Here is a 22,652-nt window from a genome sequence, read left to right as displayed (position 1 = left end):
CTGAGCTCGTAAAGGATGGGGACTGGCTCATATTCAGAGCCCGTACGTAACCTTTGCAGTATTGTTCTGCATCAAAGGCCGTGACGCTCAGTAAGAAACTTGCTGCAGAGGCCTGGTTTTTAAGGTAGGAAGCTCATACTGCACAGATGGATTTGAGAGACTTAGTGATTTCAGTGACTACATTAGCTCGCTGTGGCTGCTGTACAAAGTTTTATGAACTGGGTCTTTTTTTGTTTTTGTTTTTTGAGACAGTGTTCTCGGCTGTCCTGGAACTCACTTTGTAGACCAGGCTGGCCTTGAACTCACAGAGATTCATCTGCCTCTTCCTCCTGGGTGCTGGGGTTAGAGGCATGCACCAACACCACCCAGCCAAACTGGGTGATTTTAACAACAGAAATGTATTCTCCCGGAGTTCTGTAGACCCCAAGTCTGAGATCAAAGGCTGGTTTCTTCCGAGGGCTCCTAGAGAGAATCTGCCCCAAGATCCTCTCCTCAGACATGTTACACATCATCCTGCCCTGTGGCTTCCTTCCTCTGTGTGCAGCTCTGTGACCTTACTTCCTTTTCTATGTGGATATAATCTCATTGGAATAGGACCCTCCTGTATATACCTCGTTCCTATTTAGTTACTTCTGTAAGACATTGTCTTCAAATGAGGCCACACTTTAAGGTACTGGGAGTTGAGATATCAGCATATGAATGTTGAGGAGGCACAATTCAACCCATGAGCCGGGTGCTGGCGGCACACGCCTTGAATCCCAGCACTCGGGAGGCAGAGGCAGGCGGATCTCTCTGTGAGTTCAAGACCAACCTGTCTACAACGCTAGTTCCAGGACAGGCTCCAAAGCTACAGAGAAACCCTGTCTCAAAAACCCAAAAAACCAGACCAACAAAAAAACCTCAACACCCCCCCCCCAAAAAAAAAACCCAATTCAACCCATGATGGTGAGCATGCCAGTAAAATCAGACACAGACAGGGTCTGCCTTCAGGATCTTATATTCTGCTAAGGGTAAGTGCGGCATCAGGGCGTCACAGTCATTTTGAAGTCAGGAAGGGAGTAGAGAGTGGCTGGGGAGTAGACCTGACCCCGGGGAGGGAAAGGGCTTTGTGCAGGGCCATCCTACTGAGAGATCAGCCTATCCAGAGGCTCCAAGGCACTGGAATAAGTGCTAGGAAGGGAAGGCCAGCCTGTGTGGCTGCAGCAGGGGAGCAAAGGACAACACAGCCAGGGTGAGGATTTTTAACTTTGTTCTTTGCAAATATTTGTTCTTTCTCACTGATTCAGGATGCACCGGATTTGGGAACCTCACATTCCGTGGGAGTCATGCGAGAGCTTAGCTTGTCCATCCTGGCATGTGACACAAGTCTTAGCTATCCCATAGGCAGAACACTGTCGGTCCTTTGTTTTCCGGGATCCTGGGCTGTGTTTTTTAGGACTGTGTTTTCTAGCTTTGGGAGGTGGAGGTAGGGCCTGCCTCTGGGACGAAAGGCAGCCAGGCTTAATGCACATTGTAAAAAATTGTGAGTCCCCGAAATTTGGTGCCTTGTTGCTCAACTTTCCCAGTGCTGTGACCCTTTAATACAATTCCTCATGTTATGGAGACCCCCCCCCCCCCAACTAAGTTATTTTTGTTGCTACTTCATAACTAATTTTGCTACTGGTATAAATTGTAATGTAAATATGTGTGTTTTCTGATGGTCTTAGGCAACCCCTGTGAAAGGGTCATTCGAGCCCCCCCCCCCAAAGGGGTCATGACCTGCAGGTTGAAAACCTTGTAACCGCCCAGCGGGTCAGTTAGTGTAGGGTTGTAACCCGCCTAGCAGGTCAGTTATTCCAGGGTCCCGAAGAGGCGGTATCTGAAAAGACATGGGCAGGAAAGAGGAACGAGGCCAAGCAAGATCTGTTGTCAAAGCCTTCGTTTATTAGCGTAATGGCAGCAGCTTATATAGCCCTTGGATGAGGAATTTGGCTTGGGATGGGGGCAGGGGGCAGGGGCATGGGATCTTGCCCGGGCAGCAATGGTCACGAGTCAACACTTGGTCACGAGTCGACACACCTAATGTTCTTCTCTATGCAAGCGGAATCGTTCCTTTTGTGATTCCAACCACAAACAGTTCTCTAGATAGTTGTAATGTGGGGCGGGTTCTGCTAACAGATAGCTCTCAACAGCCAACAGCCAACAAACAGTTCTCAATACAGTGGGGATGTGGGGCTCTCTGCAAACATCCCCAGGACAATGGTCCCTGCAATACTTTTTGGGGGAAATGGCTCCTGACAAAACCTGTTGTAAAGCAATGTGCTACCTGTCCAGGTGTCTTGTCCCTTTATGCCACTGTGTAGACAAGGAGGCTTACCGAGATGGTATAAAGGTACTGATACAGGGCTGGTGAGATGCCCTGCATCTAAGATGCTTACTACTCTGTAGAGGACCCTGGTTTCAGTTCCCAGCACCTACATGATGGCTTTTAATTGCCTGTAACTTCAGTTCCAGGGTATCTGATGTTCTCTGCTGACCTCTGTGGGCTCCTGCACTCACACGGTGCACACACACACACACACACACCCCACACACGCACATGCACGTTTACATATAATGACAAAATACATTTAAAAAATGAATACAGGGGCTGGAGAGATGGCTCAGAGGTTAAGAGCACTGGCTGCTCTTCTGAGGTCCTGAGTTCAATTCCCAGCAACCACTTGGTGGCTCAGAACCATCTGTAATGAGATCTGGTGCCCTCTTCTCGCCTGCAGGCATACATGGAGGCTGAACACTGTGTACATAATAAGTAAATTTAAAAAAAATGGATACAGGAAGCTTGTACTTTATTTTTGTACTGAACACCCCAAGACTGAGAGTAGAACGTCAACTTGTGAGCGGGAGCACTCTGAGGGGCGTCACGTCACAGTTCTTTGTTTTTTCTTTTGAGTTGGGGTTTAATAAAAATATAAAGATATTTTAATATATTGTGAAGCATGAAGGTCAAGAGAAAGAGGCACACAGATGTAGGATATACCTGAGAGTATGGGTGTAGGTTTCTGGAAGAGTCGAAGAAAGTGAGTCGCATCTGAGAAAGTCACTTTCTTCTCTATACCTGACTCCCTTTCTAGCGTCTTTCACACTGTCTTTGAGATTGTGGCCACCAGCCAGTGCTTTGGTTTATATTTGTGATTTGTGGTTTCTAGGCTATGTTTTGGTATTATCTCTGCAGCTTTTCACCCCCAAATGAAACCTACCCCGAAACTGATAAAATGACAGCAGCTGTGGTTGAAATGGGGTCACAGCCTAGATTTCGCCGTGTTAGGCAGCTCCCTAGAGATCATTGTGGAACCTGTCCCACCCGGTTCTAAAAACAGTGGTGTTGAGCCGTCAAGGGTCCCTTTAAAATTCAGGTCTGATACTCTTAGGAAAGAGTGTTGGGGGCTGTGGACCTCCAGACCCTGAACTTCTCATAAACAACTTGTTATGCGTATAGCTTCTCTGAGCAAAACAACTTGTTTTCCTGTGTTTACAGCTGCTCTGAGAACAAGATCCTGATGGCAGGGAGTGGGTTCTGAGGTCTGCAGCTGAAAGATCCTGAGAGCTGGGGCATGGCCAGACCACTATATAAGCTGCCCCTGAGCACAATAAAGTGGGCATTCTTGTTTCAAGGATGACCCGTATCTCTGTCTGTGTGTGTATGCTTTTAAATCTCCAGACTAGTTCCTGGCTCGCATACCATCCTGTAGTGCGGGCACTACAGAAGAGAGATTATGTTTTAGGGAAAAAAAATTAACTTACTGCTTATATTAATAGGCCAGTACAAATTTGGCATGGTACTTGCCTTGTGCTTGGAGTGGAAGTTGGCCAACTTTTTTAATTAAAAATTCTTATTTGTATGTGTCAGAATAGGTTAGAATTGGTTCTCCTTCCACTTTGGGAGCTGGGGGTTGAACACAGGTCATCAAGTCTACAAGTGCTTTTATTTGCTGAGCCATCTGGTCTACCCAGTTGGGGGCATCTTTTAGAGTAAACAGTAGCTCTGAGCATTGCTTGCTGTGTGGCCCTTCCAGTTTGCCAGCTGTTTTTGTAAACAGTCTTATTGAAACCCAGTCCCACCTGTTTGTTTCCGTACTCTCTGTGGCTGCTTTTAGTAGTGACAGTAGAGTTCCTGTGGCTGGGAGCTGGAGCATTTGGTATCTGCCAGGTGTTTTGTTTGGTGTGGGGCAGACTTGCCTGAATGATTATGTGATTTAATTTTCATATGAAAAGGTAATTTGGAGGGAAATTAGAATGAAAATCTTGGGATTTTTTTTCATTTATAGTATGTTTTTCATTTACTGATTTTTCCCCTTTGAATAAACCCATGATACAGTGATCCAGTATATAATATTAGTCCAAATTGAAAAACTAATATTTTAAAAAAATTTTAGCCAGGTCGTGGTGGTGCATGACTTTAACCCCAACACTTGGTATGTAGAGGCAGGTGGATCTCTGTGAGTTTGAGGCCACCCTGGTCTACAGAGCGAGTTCCAGGACAGGCTCAAGCTACAGAGAAACCCTGTTCCGGGAAAAATCTCTCTCTCTCTCTCTCTCTCTCTCTCTCTCTCTCTCTCTCACACACACACACACACACACACACACACACACAAACACGCACGCGCGCGTTCATGTTTTGTCTGCATGTATATCTGTGTGAAGGTGTTGGATCCTGGAGTTACTGACAGCTGTGAGCCGCCATGTTGGTACTCGGAATTGAACTCAGGCGCTGTTATTCCACTGAGCCATCTCTCCAGCCCTCTAAAAAAAACTACTTTTAATTGTAAAAGCCAGAGGTGGTGGATGACTCCAAGGACGCCTCATCTTTCAGACACAACAGGACCGACACATATAAACTCACAGAGATGATGACAGCCTGCCTGTACAAGACCTGCACAGGTTCAAGCCAGACCCCAAATCCCAGTTTTGAGAAGGGGAAGTAACAAAACCTCATTCCTAACCAAGAAGCTATTTGCAATTGGTTTTCCCTAGTGAAGCGTCACAGGAATATCAATCACACTCCAGGACAAGGCCCAGTCCTGGGAGTGGTTGGGCAACACAAAATAGACTCCTTATTTTTTGGTTTTTGAGACTTGGTTTCTATATATAGCTGTCCTGGATCTCACTCTGTAGACCGGGATGGCCTCAAACTCACAGAGATTCGCCTGCCTCTGCTTCCTGGGTGTTGGGATTAAAGATGTTCGCCACCCCTGCCTGGCTGGGACTCCGTGTGTGTGTGTGTGTGTGTGTGTGTGTGTGTACCTTTTGTGTTGGTTTTTTTTTTTTGCCTTACTGATTTTTGATTGTTAGTCTGTTTTCAATTTTTTTTTGTTATTATTTTCCAGAGAAAGATGGGGGCAGTGAGGGAGGAAGGAAGAAAGAAAGGAAGAAAGAAGATGAAGTTGGGTCGGTAGGGAGGTCAAGGGGGTCTGGGGAAGGGAAAGAATATAATCAAAATATTGTACGAAAAAATTTAAAAGTCAATAATCTTTAATTCCCAAGTATATTAAAATGCATTCCATCTTAGGTTACTGTGATTCCCACCCTTGTGCCTCATATCTGATATCTCTGGGATCTTAAATCCACAGGAATTGTCTTATGGGCTGTGAGTTAATGAGAACCGACCGTATTGACAGGAAAGCAGATAACTGACAAGGCAAAGGTCTCCTGGACTAAACGTGGCTGCGGCTGCGTCTCCAGGATCGGGTTGATAAGGAGCCCACACCTGTCTGTGTCAGGAACTACTCGGGTAATGATCAACAGGTGTTCTAGCAGAGACTTCCCAGAGGAAACCAGTGCTGTCACTGCTTACGTGGTTCTTTTACTTTCGAGCTGGTCTTCAGCTTGGTAAGGGGATGCCCTAAGTACCCGAGGTCATATGCAAATGCCACACCGATCTCATATGAGGGACGTGAGCATCTTCAGATGCTGACATCTGTCAACACTAAACATACGATTTGAATACATCTTCCAGTATACTTTATATTGCCCTGATCTGTAGCTCCAAGTGGAATCTATGTGCTATGGAAGTAGCCTCCCACAGTCCACCATACATTGAAAGTCTTTGAAGTGGCCTTTAGCATGGTCCATTTTTTTTCTTTCTTTCTTTCTTTCTTTCTTTTTTTTTTTTTTTTTTTTTGGTTTTCTCTGTAGCTTTGGAGCCTGTCCTGGAACTAGCTCTTGTAGACCAGGCTTGGCCTTGAACTCACAGAGATCCACCTGCTTCCGCCTCCAGAGTGCTGGGATTACAGTGCTCTTAACTGCCGAGCTATCTCTGCATCCCCTCATGGTACATTCTTCAGGTAACTGTGAAGTGGCCTATTTCTACCTTGCTGGAAATATTGAGTCTTCCTCTCCTCATGGTGAGCAGGAATTTAGCCTTATTCTTTGCCTTTGATGACTGCAGCAGTCACTGGAATCTCGGAACTCTTGGGATGGTTCCGAGTAGCTGCCCAGTATTCACTCGTGACTCCTAGAAAACACTGCTTCCCCTGGCAGCATCAGCTAAATCACATTTTGGGCTGGAGCCCTGAAGCCTTATGCGGCCTTAAACCCCACCTGTTAGACAAAACGAGCTAGCCTTGTATGGCTTAGGGTTTCCTTTCCTTGGCTTTGATGGTAGACTTGGGTAGCGATAAGAGCTCTGAGTTATCCTTTGGCTTAATCTGATTAAAGACAGATAAGGTCAGAAGCCTTGGACCACAATGCTGTGTTTCCAGAGGAGGTGCACGGAGTAAAAATAAACAAAGGGAGTGGAAAAAGCTCTGCTCAGCATTTGCCTTTGACCTTTCCTAGGTGGCAGCAATGGATACCGGCGGTGTGTGACTGAGTGACTAGGGCAGGGTGTGCCATTGCAAGGTCTTCCAAAGCAGTAACCCCGAGCCTCTGAACGGCACGAATACAACCTGCTTCAGTTTTTCTTTATTTTTTTAAATATTTATTTATTTATTATGTATACAATATTCTGTCTGTGTATATGCCTGAAGGCCAGAAGAGGGCACCAGACCCCATTACAGATGGTTGTGAGCCACCATGTGGTTGCTGGGAAATGAACTCAGGACCTTTGGAAGAGCAGGCAATGCTCTTAACCTCTGAGCCATCTCTCCAGCCCCCAGTTTTCTTTATTAATTTTTGAAGGGTGACATTATTTTGGGTGGACCTCAGGACCTTGCTGGTATGGCAGCATGCAAGGCCTGGAAGCCTTCAGTGCTGAATTCTAGTAAACTATGGTGCTGTGTGATTTTTTTCCCCCCTGAGGAGATGTAAGTAAATGTTTGTTTATTCACCCTAGATAGAGAGGGCGCCGATGGACCAATGAAGGGATTCCGTCCAAGTCCTGGTTGCTGGACTGACGTGTTTATCGGGGTTAATTACAGGAGATGGGTAACTCCGGTAGGCACACCACTAGGAAAACACACCCAGACAATTGTTTTCTTCTGACATAGTCACAGCTGGAAGGTAAGGGAGAAGAGCCTTATGAGTTTTATGAGGAGACTCTTAAGCCTGTCCTCTCCCTCCAGGAGAAATGTCACAGGCCTGATGTCACGTAGGCACTCAGCTGCAAGGTGGTGGAAGGGGTCAGGTTCGACCTGGAAGAAATAGCTATATTCCACCAATTTTTCCTTTTTGTTCATTGGTTAATCGTTGTGTGTGTGTGTGTGTGTGTGTGTGTGTGTATGCGTGCATGCCATGGTTCATACCTGTGTGGAGATCAGAGGACAGCTTCCAGGAGTTGGTACTGTCCTTCTGCTCTGTACCTTCCAGGGATTGAACTCAGATCATCAGGCACAGTGGCAAATACCCTTACCCACTCAACTGTCCCTCCCAGGGAGCTAGTTCTGGAAGATCAGTAGCGAGGACCCAAGTGTTACCAAACCAGGTTCGTTTTGCTTGCCATATAGCATGTCAGTCACGGAAATAATGAGGGCGTTGTTTGTATGTTTTTCCGATAGGTTCGTGCAACTAGTCCCAGTGCCTGGCAGACCTCATACATAGAAGCTATCATGCTGCCTCTTCTTTTAGTGCTGGGATTATAGGCATTCACCGCTATGCCTGGATTAAAATGACGAGCTTTCCTTCCTTCTTTCTTTTTTTTATTTGTTTGTTTGTTTTTCTAGACAGGGTTTCTCTGAGTAGTCCTGGTTGTCCTGTGATTCTCTCTGTAGACCAGGCTGGCCTCAAACTCGGAGATCTGCCAGCCTCTGCCTCCCACATACTGGGATTAGAGGTGTGCACCACCACCGCTCATCAGGATGATGAGTTTTTCAAAACAGAAAAGGTTTATTCATGAGAAAGCCAAGTGTGTGGAGTCAGGAGAGCAGCCCTTAGCCATTTTTGTTCAAGGATATGGTTTAGTATTTATGATTAACAAAGCTGGGTGGTCTGGGGTATGGAAAAGAGTGGCTAGAGGTAAGGAAAATTGAAAAAATAATGGCGTTCTGTATATGTATAATCAAATTTCATGGCTCTTCCCATTCAGAACATGGTGACGTTAGCATGCTTTGGGTCCTCTGACTCTGACAGGTGCCTACCAGGCACTTGTAAAAGCCTGCAGGAAGGGTTAGCAGTATCAGCCATTTTGAGCCACTCACAAATTCCTAAAAAACCAATGCAGGCATTGTGCTGCTATGGAGAGGTTTTAACTGTAGCAAGCTCATGAGAATGCATCTCTTAGCTACCCAACATCTTCAGGTGGGTGTGAAACTGGCCACCTGGAAGACAGCGAGGCCAGAAGGCTTGTCTCCTGAGCTTCTCCAGGGGAAGTTCCAGCATCAGGAACTGTCTCTGTCCCTGAAGGAGGGGTCTGCTGAGGATAGCAGAGCCTTCATCAGAAGTTGACCTACTCAGCTGAAAAGGCTCATTTCTCTATCAGCTCTGGTTACCAGCAACTAGGTGCTCCTTTCTTAGACTGTGTCCTATTGTAATAACATCCTCTGGTTAGGCCCTAATGCCAAATGTTGAGAGCTGTTGGGGAGACAAGTCCTGGAACCCTCATAGGCCTAAGTGCCAGACCCCTGGACACTGACCCCTCTTGGACTGAATTCCTTGGCAAGCCCTCCTCAGAGGTCCATCTAAGCTGATGCGTATCCTTTGATGTACTGGGTTTCTGTGTTCTGTCATTTGAGCCTGTCCCATTTGGGGGGAGGCAGAGAGGCAGATGGCTGTGAGTGCACCCGCTGTCTAGGAACAATGAAATAGAATCCGACCCTCCCCTCTTGTCTGGTGGACAGAGAAAACAAGCCTTGAGAGCACCAAGGGACGGTGCTCCTCCTGCCCAGATGGCCTTGACACTGGCAAGTGCAGGGATCTGATCTCTCTTTGCATAATTGACTGCCTGACACCCTCCTTCCTCGACAGGTTTCCCCATGTGACCCTCGGAGCAGGTTGCATGAGCTCTGGTTGCACCGACCTTTCTGCTGCTGGATAGTGATGGACAGCAGAAAACAGAGGAGGACCACCCTTCGTTCTTATTTTATTTTTAGTTATTTATTTATCGGTGGTTTTTTGAGATAGGGTTTCTCTGTGTAACAGCCTTGTCCGCCCTAGAACTCTTGCTCTGTAGACCAGACTGGCCTTGAACTCACAGAGATCTGCCTTCCTTTGCCTCCCGAGTGCTGGAATTAAAGGCATGAACTACCACCGCCTAGGTATATTACAATTCTTTTGTTTTGTTTTGGTTTTTGGTTTTTTGATACAGGGTTTCTCAGTAGCTATGGAGTTATTATTATTATTATTTTTATTCTCAAATACATTGCATCTCGATTGGTTTTCCTCTCTTCCTTCCCCTAGTCTCTACTCCTCTTCTCTCCCTTCCCTTTGGTACCTCCTCCCTGAAAATAGAGAAGGGCTGCCTTTTTCCTTTTACTATTATTATTATTATTATTTTTTAATTCTTCTCACGTATATTGCATCCTGACTGTCATTTCGCTCCCCTCTCCCCCATTCTCCACCCCCAGACTCTTACTCCCCTCCCCCCCCATAGAGGAGGGCCACACATCTGCTTTCTCTTCCCAGGTGACCATCTTTGGGAACGTTACAGTCTATCTAATTGAATTCTCATTTCCATTCCACATTGGTGATGGAGGAACAATAGTGCGGGCTAAGTTTGGGTCTGATTGAGTGGCGGCTCTTTGAGAAAGGAGGAATCTGGGAAGCAAATAGTCTTGGAGTTTTTGTGGCTTTCCTACTTCATCAGCTGAGTTGTTTACTTCATAGACTCTCACCTACCAGGTTTCTGCTTCAAATCCTCTTGGGTTTTCTTATGAATGTGATGCGGGCCAGTCAGGGCCCGCCTGTCACACGGTGTGTCCTCGATAGTTCTAGTTCTGAAAGGGACAGGTCTGGACAGTAGCCTTCAAATCTCAAATGCCTGATTAGGCACAGAGTAGAAAGGTTAATGGATTATTTGGTTTTATTTCATCTTCATTGAATTCATTGCTTCTCAAATATACTGAGTCAAAATACCTTCATATATAAATCTGCCTCGTTCAAAATAGGAAAGGAGTATATAGTACACACTTTTTTTTTAACTTTTATTTATTGCACATGTGTGTGCACACACACTCGTGCACATGTGGTAGTCCAAGGACAGTTTGTGTGAGATGGCACTCTTCCTCCACCACTGAGTCATCTGGCTCGCCCATGCGTAGCTTTCTTTAGAGGATGTAGTGCTATGCTCTAGATTTAAAAGAGACTCCATCACCTTCAAAACTTGGCTTCCTCATGCGTCTTATGTGCAGTTGAACTCAGCAAACCCACTGTAGGCTGCACCGTGTACAGAGTTCCACATAGGATATGGATGAACCCAGGTTCTAGTGTCCAAGGCAGTGAAAGAGACCCTGCACAGACCAGTGTAGCAATGTAGACAGTAAACCTACAGCACTGTTCATAAAGTTGTTGAGGGTGTTCTAGGGGAGAAGCCAATACTTTCAGTGAAGCTGAAAGAGGTGGTGGCATTTGAGTTGAAATTTGAAGGATAAGTAGGATTTAAATGTAGAGCAGTGGTTCTTAACCTTCCTTTTTTTTTTTTTTCTTTTTCGAGACAGGGTTTCTCTGTGGTTTTGGAGCCTGTCCTGGAACTAGCTGTGTAGACCAGGCTGGTCTCGAACTCACAGAGATCTGCCTGCCTCTGCCTCCCAAGTGCTGGGATTAAAGGCGTGCGCCACCACCACCCGGCTGTTCTTAACCTTCCTAATGCTGAAATAGTTCCTCATTGTGGTAACCCCCAACCATAAAATTACTTTCATTGCTGCTTCATAACTGTGACTTTGCTTCTGTTATGAATTGTAATGTAAATATCTCTTATTTTCTTTTGGTCTTAGGTGGTCCCCATGAAAGGGTCATTCGATCCCCAAGGGGTCATGACCCACAGGTTGAAAAAGAGTGATGTATATAAATGAGGATGCTCATTCTTGGTTAAAGGCCCAAAAGCAGTAGAGAACAGTGTGTCTCAGCTCTAATTTCAGCACTCAGGAACTCAGGAGGAGGAAACAAGAGGATTGCTAGTTTCAAGACAGCCTGGGCTACATAGTAAGAGTGTGTCAAAAACAAAACAAAGGGTGTGTGTGTCTGGGGGGATCCTGCCATTCTAACAGTGTGGCTGAACATGGAGGTTATTGTTTTAGGATCTAAATGGGATAAGCCAGACACAGAAAGACTAATGCTGCCTGATTTCACCTTTGTATGGATTCTAAAGTGGCAAATTTATACAAGCAGAGTGTAGAATTGTAGTATCAAAGGCTGGAGCTGCTTGTTAGAGAGTACAGTGTTTAAAACTTTGTAGAATTTGTTTTGATGTGTAAGTGTCCTGTCGGCGTGTATGTCTGTGCACTCTGTGCACACCTGGAGCCCACAGAGTCCGACGAGAACAGAAAGTGTTCTTAACTGCTAGGCAAGCCCTCCAGCCCTGCATATACAGTGCTTTGATTTTGTGCAGGAGAAACGGTCTATCTTAGTGTTTCTGTTGCTGTGAAGAGACACCATGACCACGGCAACTCTTTACAAGACGTTTCTCTGGGGCTGGCTTACAGTTCAGAGGTTTAGTCCTTTGCCATCATGGCAGGAAGCTAGCCAGCGCTCGGGCAGACATGATGCTGGAGAGGTAGCTGAGAATTCTTCATCTTGATCCACAGAGAGCAGGAAGAGAGAGTGACATTGGGCCTGGTTTGACATCTGAGACCTCAGAGCTCATCCTCATAGTAACACACTTCTTCCAGCAAGGCCACACCTCCCATAATGCCACTCCCAGTGAGCCTATGCAGGCCATTTGCATCCAAACCACCATGTGGTCTAAGGAACTGAAGTCAGTGCTCCTGTTCACAGCCAGTTCTTGGCACTGCAGGCTGGAAGACAATGACATGAGATTTCATTTTGTTCCTTTCTTCCATGTTGTTGCTTCAGCCTTCGTATCAATTAGTTCTAACCGGATTTGGCCAACAACTGAAGAGGAGAAACCAAAAAATGAATAGTTATGAACGTCTCTAGGTGTTCATTTCAGCACAAATTTTTCATTTGACTTGGAATTCATGGAATTAATTCCACATTATTCTTGTGGCCAGATCTTTGCTAATATTAAATATTACTCATTCTTAATATTTAAGGCTATCACAGCACACTGACCTCAGTATACTGTTTTGGAAATTATAGGAAAATAAACACAAGCTAAAAAAATAAAACTTAATGTTTGGTGCTTAATGGAATGGAATTCTCCTGTGAAGCTTATTTAGCTGATCTTGAATTTTTATTTTCAAGTTGTTTCAAGCTTAAAAAGCAAGTCATTAAAATTTAAGTGTTACAGAAGTACGTCAAGAACTTGCTCCTGGGCTGGAGAGATGGCTCAGTGGTTAAGAGCACTGCCTCCTCTTCTAAAGGTCCTGAGTTCAATTCCCAGTAACCACATGGTGGCTCACAACCATCTGTAATGAGATCTGGTGCCCTCTTCTGGCCTGAAGGCATGCTTGCAGGTAGAATACTATATACATAATAATAAAGAAATCATTTAAAAAAAAAGAACTTGCTCCTTCCTACCATGAGGGACTAAGTCTTTTCAGTTATGTAGAGATGCAATTGGAGAGGCTTTTTATGCCATCATTTTTCATTTCCCTCACTTTTGCTCTGTTATTTAGAGTTATTTAAGGTACTTAAGGGGAAATTCAGTCACCTCTTCCTCCTTATTTTATTAAATCCAAATTTTAGTTAAGTTCTACTAAGGTTTCTACTTGTTTTAGATTTTTTAATATTTTATTTATTTTTATTTTATGCACATTGTTTGTTTTTTTTTTTTTTTGCATCTATGTATGTCTGTGTGAAGGTGTCAGATCTTGGAGTTACAGACAGTTGTTAGCTGCCATGTAGGTGCTGGGAATTGAATCCAGGTCCTCTGGAAGAGCAGTCAGTGCTCTTAACCTCTGAGCCACCTCCAGCCTCTGTTTCAGAGGTTTTTTCCCCCACCAAACTTTAGGTATTATTATGTTAAAAAGATAATAATCTTATGTGTACATGAATGGATGTGTGAAAGTTTGATCCTACTAAGCATTTAAAAAAAAGTTTATATATTTATTTATTTATTATGTATACAGTGTTTTGCCTGCATGCCAGAAGAGGGCACCAGATTTCATTACAGATGGTTGTGAGCCACTATGTGGTTGCTGAGAATTGAACCTGTGGAAGAGTAGCAACCAGTGCTCTTAACCTCTGAGCCATCTCTTCAGCGTGATCCCATTAATCTTATATGCAAGTTATTTACAGAAAGGGAGGCTGGGATACTAGGCTGTGTCACCATTCAGCTGGCAAGGATCCTTTTGCTCATGAGTAGATCATGGGTAGGTAAGAAGTTAGTCCCTAGTAGCCTTTATCTTCAAAGTGCTTGGCAGCAGTAAGAAGAGTTGTAGCAGGCAAAGGGAGAACATGTGACTGTACAGGACCCAGGCAGGCGCCAGCCACAGCTCAGCCTGGGGTTTGAGACTCTTGCCTTTGAAAACATGGCTCTCTGGAACCGTTGTGACCAGGGCCCACAGCTTGTCATCTTTGGCCCTTTTAGTCTTTTTTTATACCTTCCCTCTCTGTGTCAAGATTTATTTATTTTATGTGTATGGGTGTTTTGCTTCCATGTATGACTGTGTACCATGTGTGTGCCGTGCCCTCAAAGGCCAGAAGAGGTCATCAGATCCCCTGGAATTGGAGTTACAGATGTTAGCTGCCATGTGGGTTCCGAGAACCAAACCCAGGTTTCTGCAAAAACAGCAAGTGCTCTTAACCACTGAGCCACCTCCGCAGCCCATATCGGTCCTCTTATATGGACTTTAATGTTAAGGACCAATTATGGCCTTACATGAATACTTGTTTCTCTACTGGGGGAATTGTCAAATAATGAATAATGGACAATAGAAGAAAGTGGCAGGCACCTGGATGATCCAAACAAAGGCTTTCTCTTCTTGCCGCCCGCTTATCAGTTATTTTTCTATTGCTAAATATCAACACTGAATTTTATATGAATCCATGCAATTTCAGTGCCTCTAACTCTGAAAAATAAAACTTTTTGTCTATACATGGAAAGGGTCATGTCAGGGGCATCAGCACCAGACAATTTAGTAGACCTTCAGTCACAAGTTAATGAAGCCACCTAGTGGTTTGTCGCATAAATTAAGGTTCTGGGTTCTTGTAAAGCAGCTCTTTTAAAGGTTCATTTTAAAATTTATTTACTAATTATTATTATTATTTTGGTTTTTCAAGACAGCCATTTGAACTTTGGAGACTGCCATTCTGGAACTTGCTCTCTAGACCAGTCTGGCCTTGAACTCATAGATCTCCATCTGCCTCTGCCTCCTGAGTGCTGGGATTAGAGGCATATACCATCACCACCCAGCAAAAGGCTTATTTTTTTATTATTTTTAATTATGAGTGTGTGTCTGTGGGTATATGTACATGCTTGCGGGTACCGTGGTGGCAAAGGCATCAGACTCCCCTGTAACTGGAGTTACAGGCACTTATGAGCCGTGAATGTAAGTGCTGGGAACCAAACTCGGGTCCTGTGCAAGACCAGTGAGCTCTCTCAGCTGCTCAGCCATCTCTGCAGCCCATCAGTATTGTTTCTGAATTATATCTGCACTGACTCGAAGAAGGATGTGTCCTGATTTCTGTTTGAAGGCCATCGAGGCAACTGACCCTCACAGTAAGCTGTGGTGTAGGCAGTGTTACAGCCGTATTGTAGATGACACGTAGGCAGTGAGGTAGCCTGTCAGTGGGGCTGGACCCAAACCTAGACAGTCTTGTTCAGCACTGTATGTTGTACCGAGCAGTCACCTAAATACTGTAAGGTCTCTCCACTAAAAAGAGGCCATTGCTCGAGTTTTTCCTTTGCTATATATCCAGTTTGGGGCAGGGATTTGCTAGGTATGCTTTAATATGATGCCAAGATGAGGCCAGAATTATATATTGTTTATTTTTAAAAATAAAAAACCCATTATTTTAGGTGTATCAGTGCTTTGTCTGCTCGTACGTCTGTAGATCATGTGCATAAAGTGCTCCCAGAGGCCAGACAAGGGTGTCAGAGCCCCTTGGGACTGGAGTTGGAGGTGGGTATGAGCCACTGTGTGGTGCTGTGCTGCACACCTGGGTCCTCTGGAGGAGCCTTGCTCTAACTGTTGGGCCATCCCTGCACCTTTGTGAGTTTCCACAGGATTTGGTTACCCTCACTCCCTAGGTCACAGTCAAAGACTTTGTCCTTGACCCTAGGCATCACACACTTGTGCCCGTGCCTTTGGCTGTGTCACACCCCACGCCTTTGGCTGCTTCACACACTTGTGCACATGTCTTTGGATCTTTTTATTTTTTATTTATTATTTTTTATTTTTTTGGTTTTTCGAGACAGGGTTTCTCTGTGGCTTTGGAGCCTGTCCTGGAACTAGCTCTGTAGACCAGGCTGGTCTTGAACTCACAGAGATCCGCCTGCCTCTGCCTCCCGAGTGTGGATCTTTTTACTTTTAATTTTTTTTTTTTTAAGGGAATAGGAAATCCACAACTGTCTTAGAGAGGGTAGCAGAAAGCCTGCTCTCTTCTCAGGGCATGACCAGTCCTCAGATACAGTCTAAAATGCAGCCACGACAAAGCACACTTTATTTTGTTAGCTTTTCTTTTTTCAAAGTGGTATCTTTCGGAGCGTGTGAATGGCAGCTAAATCTATTTTTCTTAACTAGGCATGCAAGTCGGAAGGCAATCTGCAAGACAAGTGTATTTTGAAGGGAGTTTAGTAGGGAACGAATGGATCAGTGGAACGTTTTCAGTTATAGGAGTCAAAATATCAAATAGCTTGTGTTATTCCATCCAACATTTAAAATGATGTTCTCTAAAGCCGTGAGTGAGGACGGGTGTCTTTTCTGAGAAAGGAAAAGGTGTTCACTGTAAGATGATTGCTCTTTACAGATAGCTATGTCGCCTTAAAAGCAAATTCCTGGGACGCCTTCAGAGAATGCTTAGGCCCTGAATACCTATGATTCAGCTTCTGTGTTAGGATCTATATGATGTTGTCTATATGATGCCAGTATCACCCGAAGGCTGGCAGAGGACTTTCAAGAATGGAAACGTTTTAACGACTCCCTGTGTACCTGAGCAATTTACCCTGCCCAGAGAGGGATGCTAAGACACGGTGTGGGAAACAGGGCTCGGAATCAGGGTGCTTGGGGTTCCTAGATCTGTGTATCATTCTAATAACACACTGAGATGTAGAGTCTTACCTTTTTTTTATGAGCTTTAGAGTAAAACTTAGGTTCAAACACCACTTTTGATATCTGTTACCTGGAATATGTTAGATTCATCATATAAATTAGTTTCTTCATCTATAAATTGCCCCAATATATGGATTTTATTAGGTCTTTCTTGTAGGCAGGCATCGACCTCTTTTTCTTATGTCTGCGTGTTGTGCGTATGTACATGCGTTTGTGGTGCACTGCACGTGTGTTGTATGTGCGTATGTGCGTATGTGCTGATATGAGCAGTCTCCCTCAGTCACTCTTCCTTATTCATAGTACAGGGTATCTCAGTTGAAGCCAGAGCTAACCAATTTGGCTAGTCTAGCTATCCAGCTTGCTTCAGGGACCCCCCACACCCCATATTTCTGTAGAGTTCTAGACAGACCTCTACACCGACTGGGCATTGGGTGCTGAGGATCTGAACTCTGCTCCTCACTCTTGTGTGGCAAGAACTTTACTTGTCGTGACACCCCTTGTCCTAATATTTTATACTTTAAGTCTTGACAGTAGTCTTACTTGGAAACTTTTACTATTGCTAACCGCATTTTTCAGGTCAGGTCACTGCATGGAGAAAACTGATAATCAGAGAGTCTTAGTAACATGTTTAGAAATGATATCACCCAGAAGGCGACGTCTTCTTCAATGGTGGCAGCAGAGGACATTCTTTCTTGTCAGCTCCGTCTCATCCACGCCTCATTTTCTTTTAGGATTGTGTTTCAGATTAGTGAAGAGCGGAACCACAGGTTTAAGCCACACGCATCTCAGAAATGAGAGAGAGGTTTTGGGCCAGAGGTTGTTAGTGAAAGTGGACTTTTATCTCCTGCAGGAGTGGCAGAGACTCAACTATGATATCTACACGCTGCGGCAGATTCGCAGGGAAGTGAGAAACAGGTGGAGGCGAATCCTCGAAGACTTGGGTGAGTGGGAAAGGGATTGTGAAATGGTGGAATAACTAGTCACGTGCGTTGCTTCTCGCTGCCTCCACCGTGGCTTCTGTAGAAAGACCGCCAGCGCTGACTATTAATGACTATTAACTGCCTTCTACTGATTCGTTCTTCAGCTTTGCTTTTATGCTCTCAAGTGTAAACCTTGATATTTCTGTTCTCCCTAGCTCATGTTACTTGGCCACATATTCCTTCACCTGTCCCCAAGTCTGAGATAACACAGAGTAGTGAGGTCATTGGGTGTTACCGCTTACTGCTTTGTCATATTTATTGATTGAATTGACTGAGCACTTAGTTAATAGCTACTGCTAGCATATCCTAGTAATAGGATATGGCAGGTTGAAAGAAGTAGTGTTTGTAAGAGATAGTTAAACACAGCAGAAAATTCTAAAAGAAGCAAAAGGAAGAAAAGTTACAAGGTTGGGAAAATACACTTGACATTATGGTAGATATTGAATAATGTCAATTATCTTAATTTTGATGCTTTTGTGTTCAGATGAATAATTACCTTTAAAGTCCTTGATCATTCTACTTTGAAATAACATGACCCATGGCATTAAAGATTTTCAGAGGCGGGATACCAGGTTGCTAGCCCTGGCTGGCTAAGTTGGGGAATAGCGGGGTAAGGTGGGGCACTCTGCCCTCTTAACTGATTCAATATTACTGTGGGTTGGGAGTTTGCAGTGTAAGTTAGCCTGAGCAGGTCTCATCCTTTGATTCTTTTCTATCTTTAGGAAAATAATTTTTATTTATTTTATTTTATTTTTTTCGAGACAGGGTTTCTCTGTGACTTTGGAGCCTGTCCTGGAACTAGCTCTGTAGACCAGGGTGGTCTCAAACTCACAGAGATCCGCCTGCCTCTGCCTCCCGAGTGCTGGGATTAAAGGCGTGCGCCACCATCGCCCGGCAGGAAAATAATTTTTTACCACGAAGAAGGAGATCAGGGCTTTAAGGTGTAGCAACCTGGAGGTGACGTCACTGCAGGCCAGGGAGAGGTACAGGATTCCAGAACAGTACAGTGGCAGGTTCAGTGAGCAGTCAGGGTCAGGATGACTTCCCTCCTAGAGGGAGCCAGCAAGGACAAACATGAAAATAGAGGTTTTTCTTTTGTTGCTTTTTTTTTTTTTCTGAGACAGCCCTAGCTGTCCTGGAATTCACTCTGTAGACCAGGCTAGCCTTGAACTCAGAGATCTATCTGCCTCTGTCTCCCAAGTGCTGGGACTAAAGGCGTGACCACCACCACCCTGCAAAGATAGTTTTAAGTAAAGAGCCTTCTGCTTACACAGAGCTGGGAAGCAGCATTTTTTTTTTTTAAACTGCTTGCTCTTCTGAGGGCCTGCCACCCAGCTTTCAAATACATACTCAGAGACTTATTTCTACTTACAAATGCCTGGCCTTAGCTTGGCTTGTTTCTAGCCAGATTTTCTAACTTAAATTATCCAGTTCTCTTTAACTATGCTTTGCCTCTGGGCTTTTCCCTTTCTCTATTCTATATAACCCTCTTTCCTTCCTTACTCCATGGCTGGCTGGGTGACTGGGTGGCTGGGTGGCTGACTGGCCCCTGGCATCCTCCTCTCCTTTTCCCTTTTTCACTCATTGCCCCTCTTCTTGTTCTTCTTCCAAGCCTAGATTTCTCCTCCTATTTATTCTCTCTGTCTGGCAGCCTTGCCTATCCCTCTCCTGCCTATCTATTGGCCAGCCATTCAGCTCTTTATTAGACCAATTAGGTGTTTTAGGTAGGCAAAGCAACACAGCTTCACAGAGTTAAACAAATGCAACATAAAAGAATGCAGCACATCTTTGCATCATTAAACAAGCGTTCTACAGCATAAATAAATGTTACACTTCTTAAACTAATATTCCACAACACTCGGTAGTGCCTCTGACTTTAGTTTTTACTGTACAGAATCCACACTTGGATTCCTTCTTAACAATCTCAGCGATAGTATCGTGGGATGGCACTAGTGATGACTTCAAACAAGGGCTTTGTGTATCCACCCTAGGTTTTCAAAGGGAAGCCGACTCTTTGCTGTCAGTGACCAAACTCAGCACCATGAGTGATTCTAAAAACACAAGAAAAGCCCGAGAGATGCTATTGAAACTGGCTGAAGAGACCTCTATCTTCCCAGCCAGCTGGGAGCTCTCTGAGAGGTATCTCTTGGTTGTGGTAAGTGGATGCCTTTCTTCATGGTCTCGTTTTGTTTCCTTCTCTGTTATTTCTGGGACCCCCACATCACAACCCCACCAGGACAGAGTGGCGAATGGTGATGCCACTGTAAGCACCCGTGATGGATGGCTCCAGAGCCACCTGGACAGCTTTGAAGAGAAGGATTTCTAGATCCCGCCTAAAGCTGTTGAGACCGCATTGTGGCCATATTGTTTTTCAGATGATTTCTGTTGTGTGGTTAAAGTTTCAGCATTCAGTCAAAGTTGCTCTCCTGCCTAAGATCGTTAAGACTGGTGGAAAGGCTGGGTGGATAGTTTAGTTGGTGAGTGCTTGTTGTGTAAGCACGAAGAGCTGGTTTTTTTTTCTCCAGCACCCACTTTGGAAGCCTGACATGGTGGCACTGCTTGTGATCCCAGGGCTGGGACACAGAATAGACGGACACCTGAGGCTTACTGACTGGCCGAGTCAGGTGTGCACAGCTCCCAGCGAGAGAATGCAACAAAGGTGGGGTGGTTCTTGAGGAACAATGCGGAAGGTTAAACTCTGCATACTGGCCCACCTGAACACATACATGCCCACACATACATGCACATACATATACTCACACTCACAAATTTTTGGTGGAAACATCTCTTGGGTAAGTAAAAGGGTGAGGTAAGCCTCTGAGTCTTGAAATTTTGAATGACTGTTTTACTTTCTTGGTATTATTTCTAGGGCAGGCTTTATTTTTATTAAAATTTCTCATCCATGTAGCTCAGTTCTCAACTTGGTGAACATCTTCTTTTGTCTTTCCTCTAACTGCAGGACCGTCTCATTGCTCTTGATGCTGCCGAGGAGTTCTTTAAGATTGCTAGCCGAACTTACCCCAAGAAGCCAGGGATCCCATGCCTGGCAGATGGCCAGAAAAAACTGCACTACCTTCCGTTTCCAAGTCCCTAAAGGATGGCCCGGAAGAGGATCAGAGTTCTTTCACCATGACACCGCAATTTACCAAAGCTGGACCACCGCCTGTGGTTGCAAGTGAGCCAGGAGACGGCTTTCTACACTCAGACACAATCCTGAATCCTACAAAATACACGGTCTTCCTCGGGGCCTTAGCCTGAGAATGCTCTGGTTACATTAAAACACCTGACAACTGTTCAACGAGAAAGGAAGTTAAAGCGTTGGCTGGTGCATAGTTTTTCCTGGCTGGTCAGATTCCAAGAACTCATCGCCTCATTGGCTGTATAAGCTACCCTCATCCATCTGTGGAGGACTGGTGTTTGTTTTGTTGTTGTTGTTTTTTGTTTGTTTTGTTTTGTTTTTGAGACAGGGTTTCTCTGTAGCTTTGGGGCCTGTCCTGGCACTAGCTCTGTAGACCAGGCTGGCCTTGAACTCACAGAGATCCGCCTGCCTCTGCTGGGATTAAAGGCGTGCGCCACCACCGCCTGGCTTGATAGTGTTTTCTAATCAACAAAATAGCTTGAAGAATAGAGAAAGGTGTAACTGAGCCCTTTATTCCTGCATCAACTTTGAGGTAATCGTTATTAAATGTAATGCTAGACAAAATGCCCCAAATTTCATAAAATTCTAGGCCTCGTGTGACCTCTCTTTGATTTGGAAACGCCTGAAGCAGCTCAGATGCTGGTTGGGGCAACAATTTGAGCATCAGGCGTGGGCATTGAGAAGCGTAGGTGAGCCAGGCTATAGAAATATGTAGCCACGCAGCCCAGACAACAGACCTTCCTGCAGCTAAGTATCTTCATTTGTGACGCAAGCAGCCTAAACCCGCAACATCAGTCCCTAGCATTAAAGTGACCCAGTGGCCTCAGTTTTTAGGTGTTGCCTGTTTGTAGTCTCAAAGCCCTTGGCATTTTGTGGAGACTAGCTTCTGTAAACTGGAATGTCTGACCTCTGCTTCCTGTCTTGAACCTGTTTCCTACTTATCAGCTGAGGGTGGTACCTGCCCAGGGACCTTGTGGTGCAGACTTGTAGCTATGCAGGCGGTGACGTATTGACACAGGTCACCGCTGGGTCTTCCATCGGTCTGAACATGATTTTTCAGAACGGAGCCATGCTAACAGTGCAACTCGCCCACAGGAAGAGAAGCCCAGTTTCCTGAGAGCATAAGCAAGGAGCTTGCCAAGAGTTCATGGTTTATTTCGTTTAAAAGCCTTTAAAGACTTGTAGGATTTATCAGTCGACTACTGAGAACAGTAGAAATATTTTTATTTTTTAACGATTTTGCACTTCTAACTTTAGGTTGAAAACAAATTTGTATAGTCTGTTCAGGGGGTTGTGACTTGAATAATTTCATATGCTCATAAGGCGTTTTTGCTTACGTACTCCATGTTTAAAATTTATGGGAAATACATGTCCTCCATTCAGTAATGCATTGTAGACCAACTCAACAGTTCGTTTCCAGAGAATTCGCCCTAGTTTAGTAAGTAAGCTAAAGTTTTATTTTTTTAATATTTACTGCTTAATCTCTGTCTCATGTTGTTTGAAATTCGCCCCTTGGATATTTTCACTCACTTCTGTGAGCCTTTAAAAAATAAACAATAAAATAAAGAAGAGAAATTTTAGAACATTGTGTTGTTTTAATATCTGTACTCAAATTTTGTCACTTTTGATGTTAAAATAGACGAACTTGTCTGTGTCTCTGGATTATAAACCATTGCCATAGTTCTCAACTTTGGCAATGCACAAGTAAGGGTAAAATTATTTCTGTGGTAATTAAAATACATGAAATTACCCAGGAATGTTTCTCCAAGAAATTAAAAGATGTCCGCATGG

At 44.5% G+C, this 22,652-nt stretch overlaps 1 protein-coding gene across 2 annotated transcripts in view; it reads left to right on the top strand.

The window, feature by feature from the left end:
- Mreg (melanoregulin) overlaps nt 1-22,438 on the top strand; it is a 61,873-nt gene extending 39,435 nt beyond the window's left edge. For both annotated transcript variants that reach the window (XM_041650972.1, XM_041650973.1), the window contains exons 3-5: nt 17,593-17,683; nt 19,714-19,877; nt 20,682-22,438. In XM_041650972.1, the coding sequence (XP_041506906.1) occupies nt 17,593-17,683; nt 19,714-19,877; nt 20,682-20,816 (390 nt within the window). In that variant the 3' untranslated portion in view covers nt 20,817-22,438. The remainder of the gene's footprint in view (nt 1-17,592; nt 17,684-19,713; nt 19,878-20,681) is intronic.
- Nucleotides 22,439-22,652: the final 214 nt, after the last annotated feature.

Source organism: Microtus oregoni, unplaced genomic scaffold (assembly GCF_018167655.1).
Source record: "Microtus oregoni isolate MIOR12 unplaced genomic scaffold, Mior012 000004F_ref0000308, whole genome shotgun sequence".
Classification (NCBI taxonomy): domain Eukaryota; kingdom Metazoa; phylum Chordata; class Mammalia; order Rodentia; family Cricetidae; genus Microtus; species Microtus oregoni.
The sequence above is the reverse complement of the archived record's forward strand: the minus strand, read 5'-3'. Positions and strand labels throughout refer to the sequence as shown.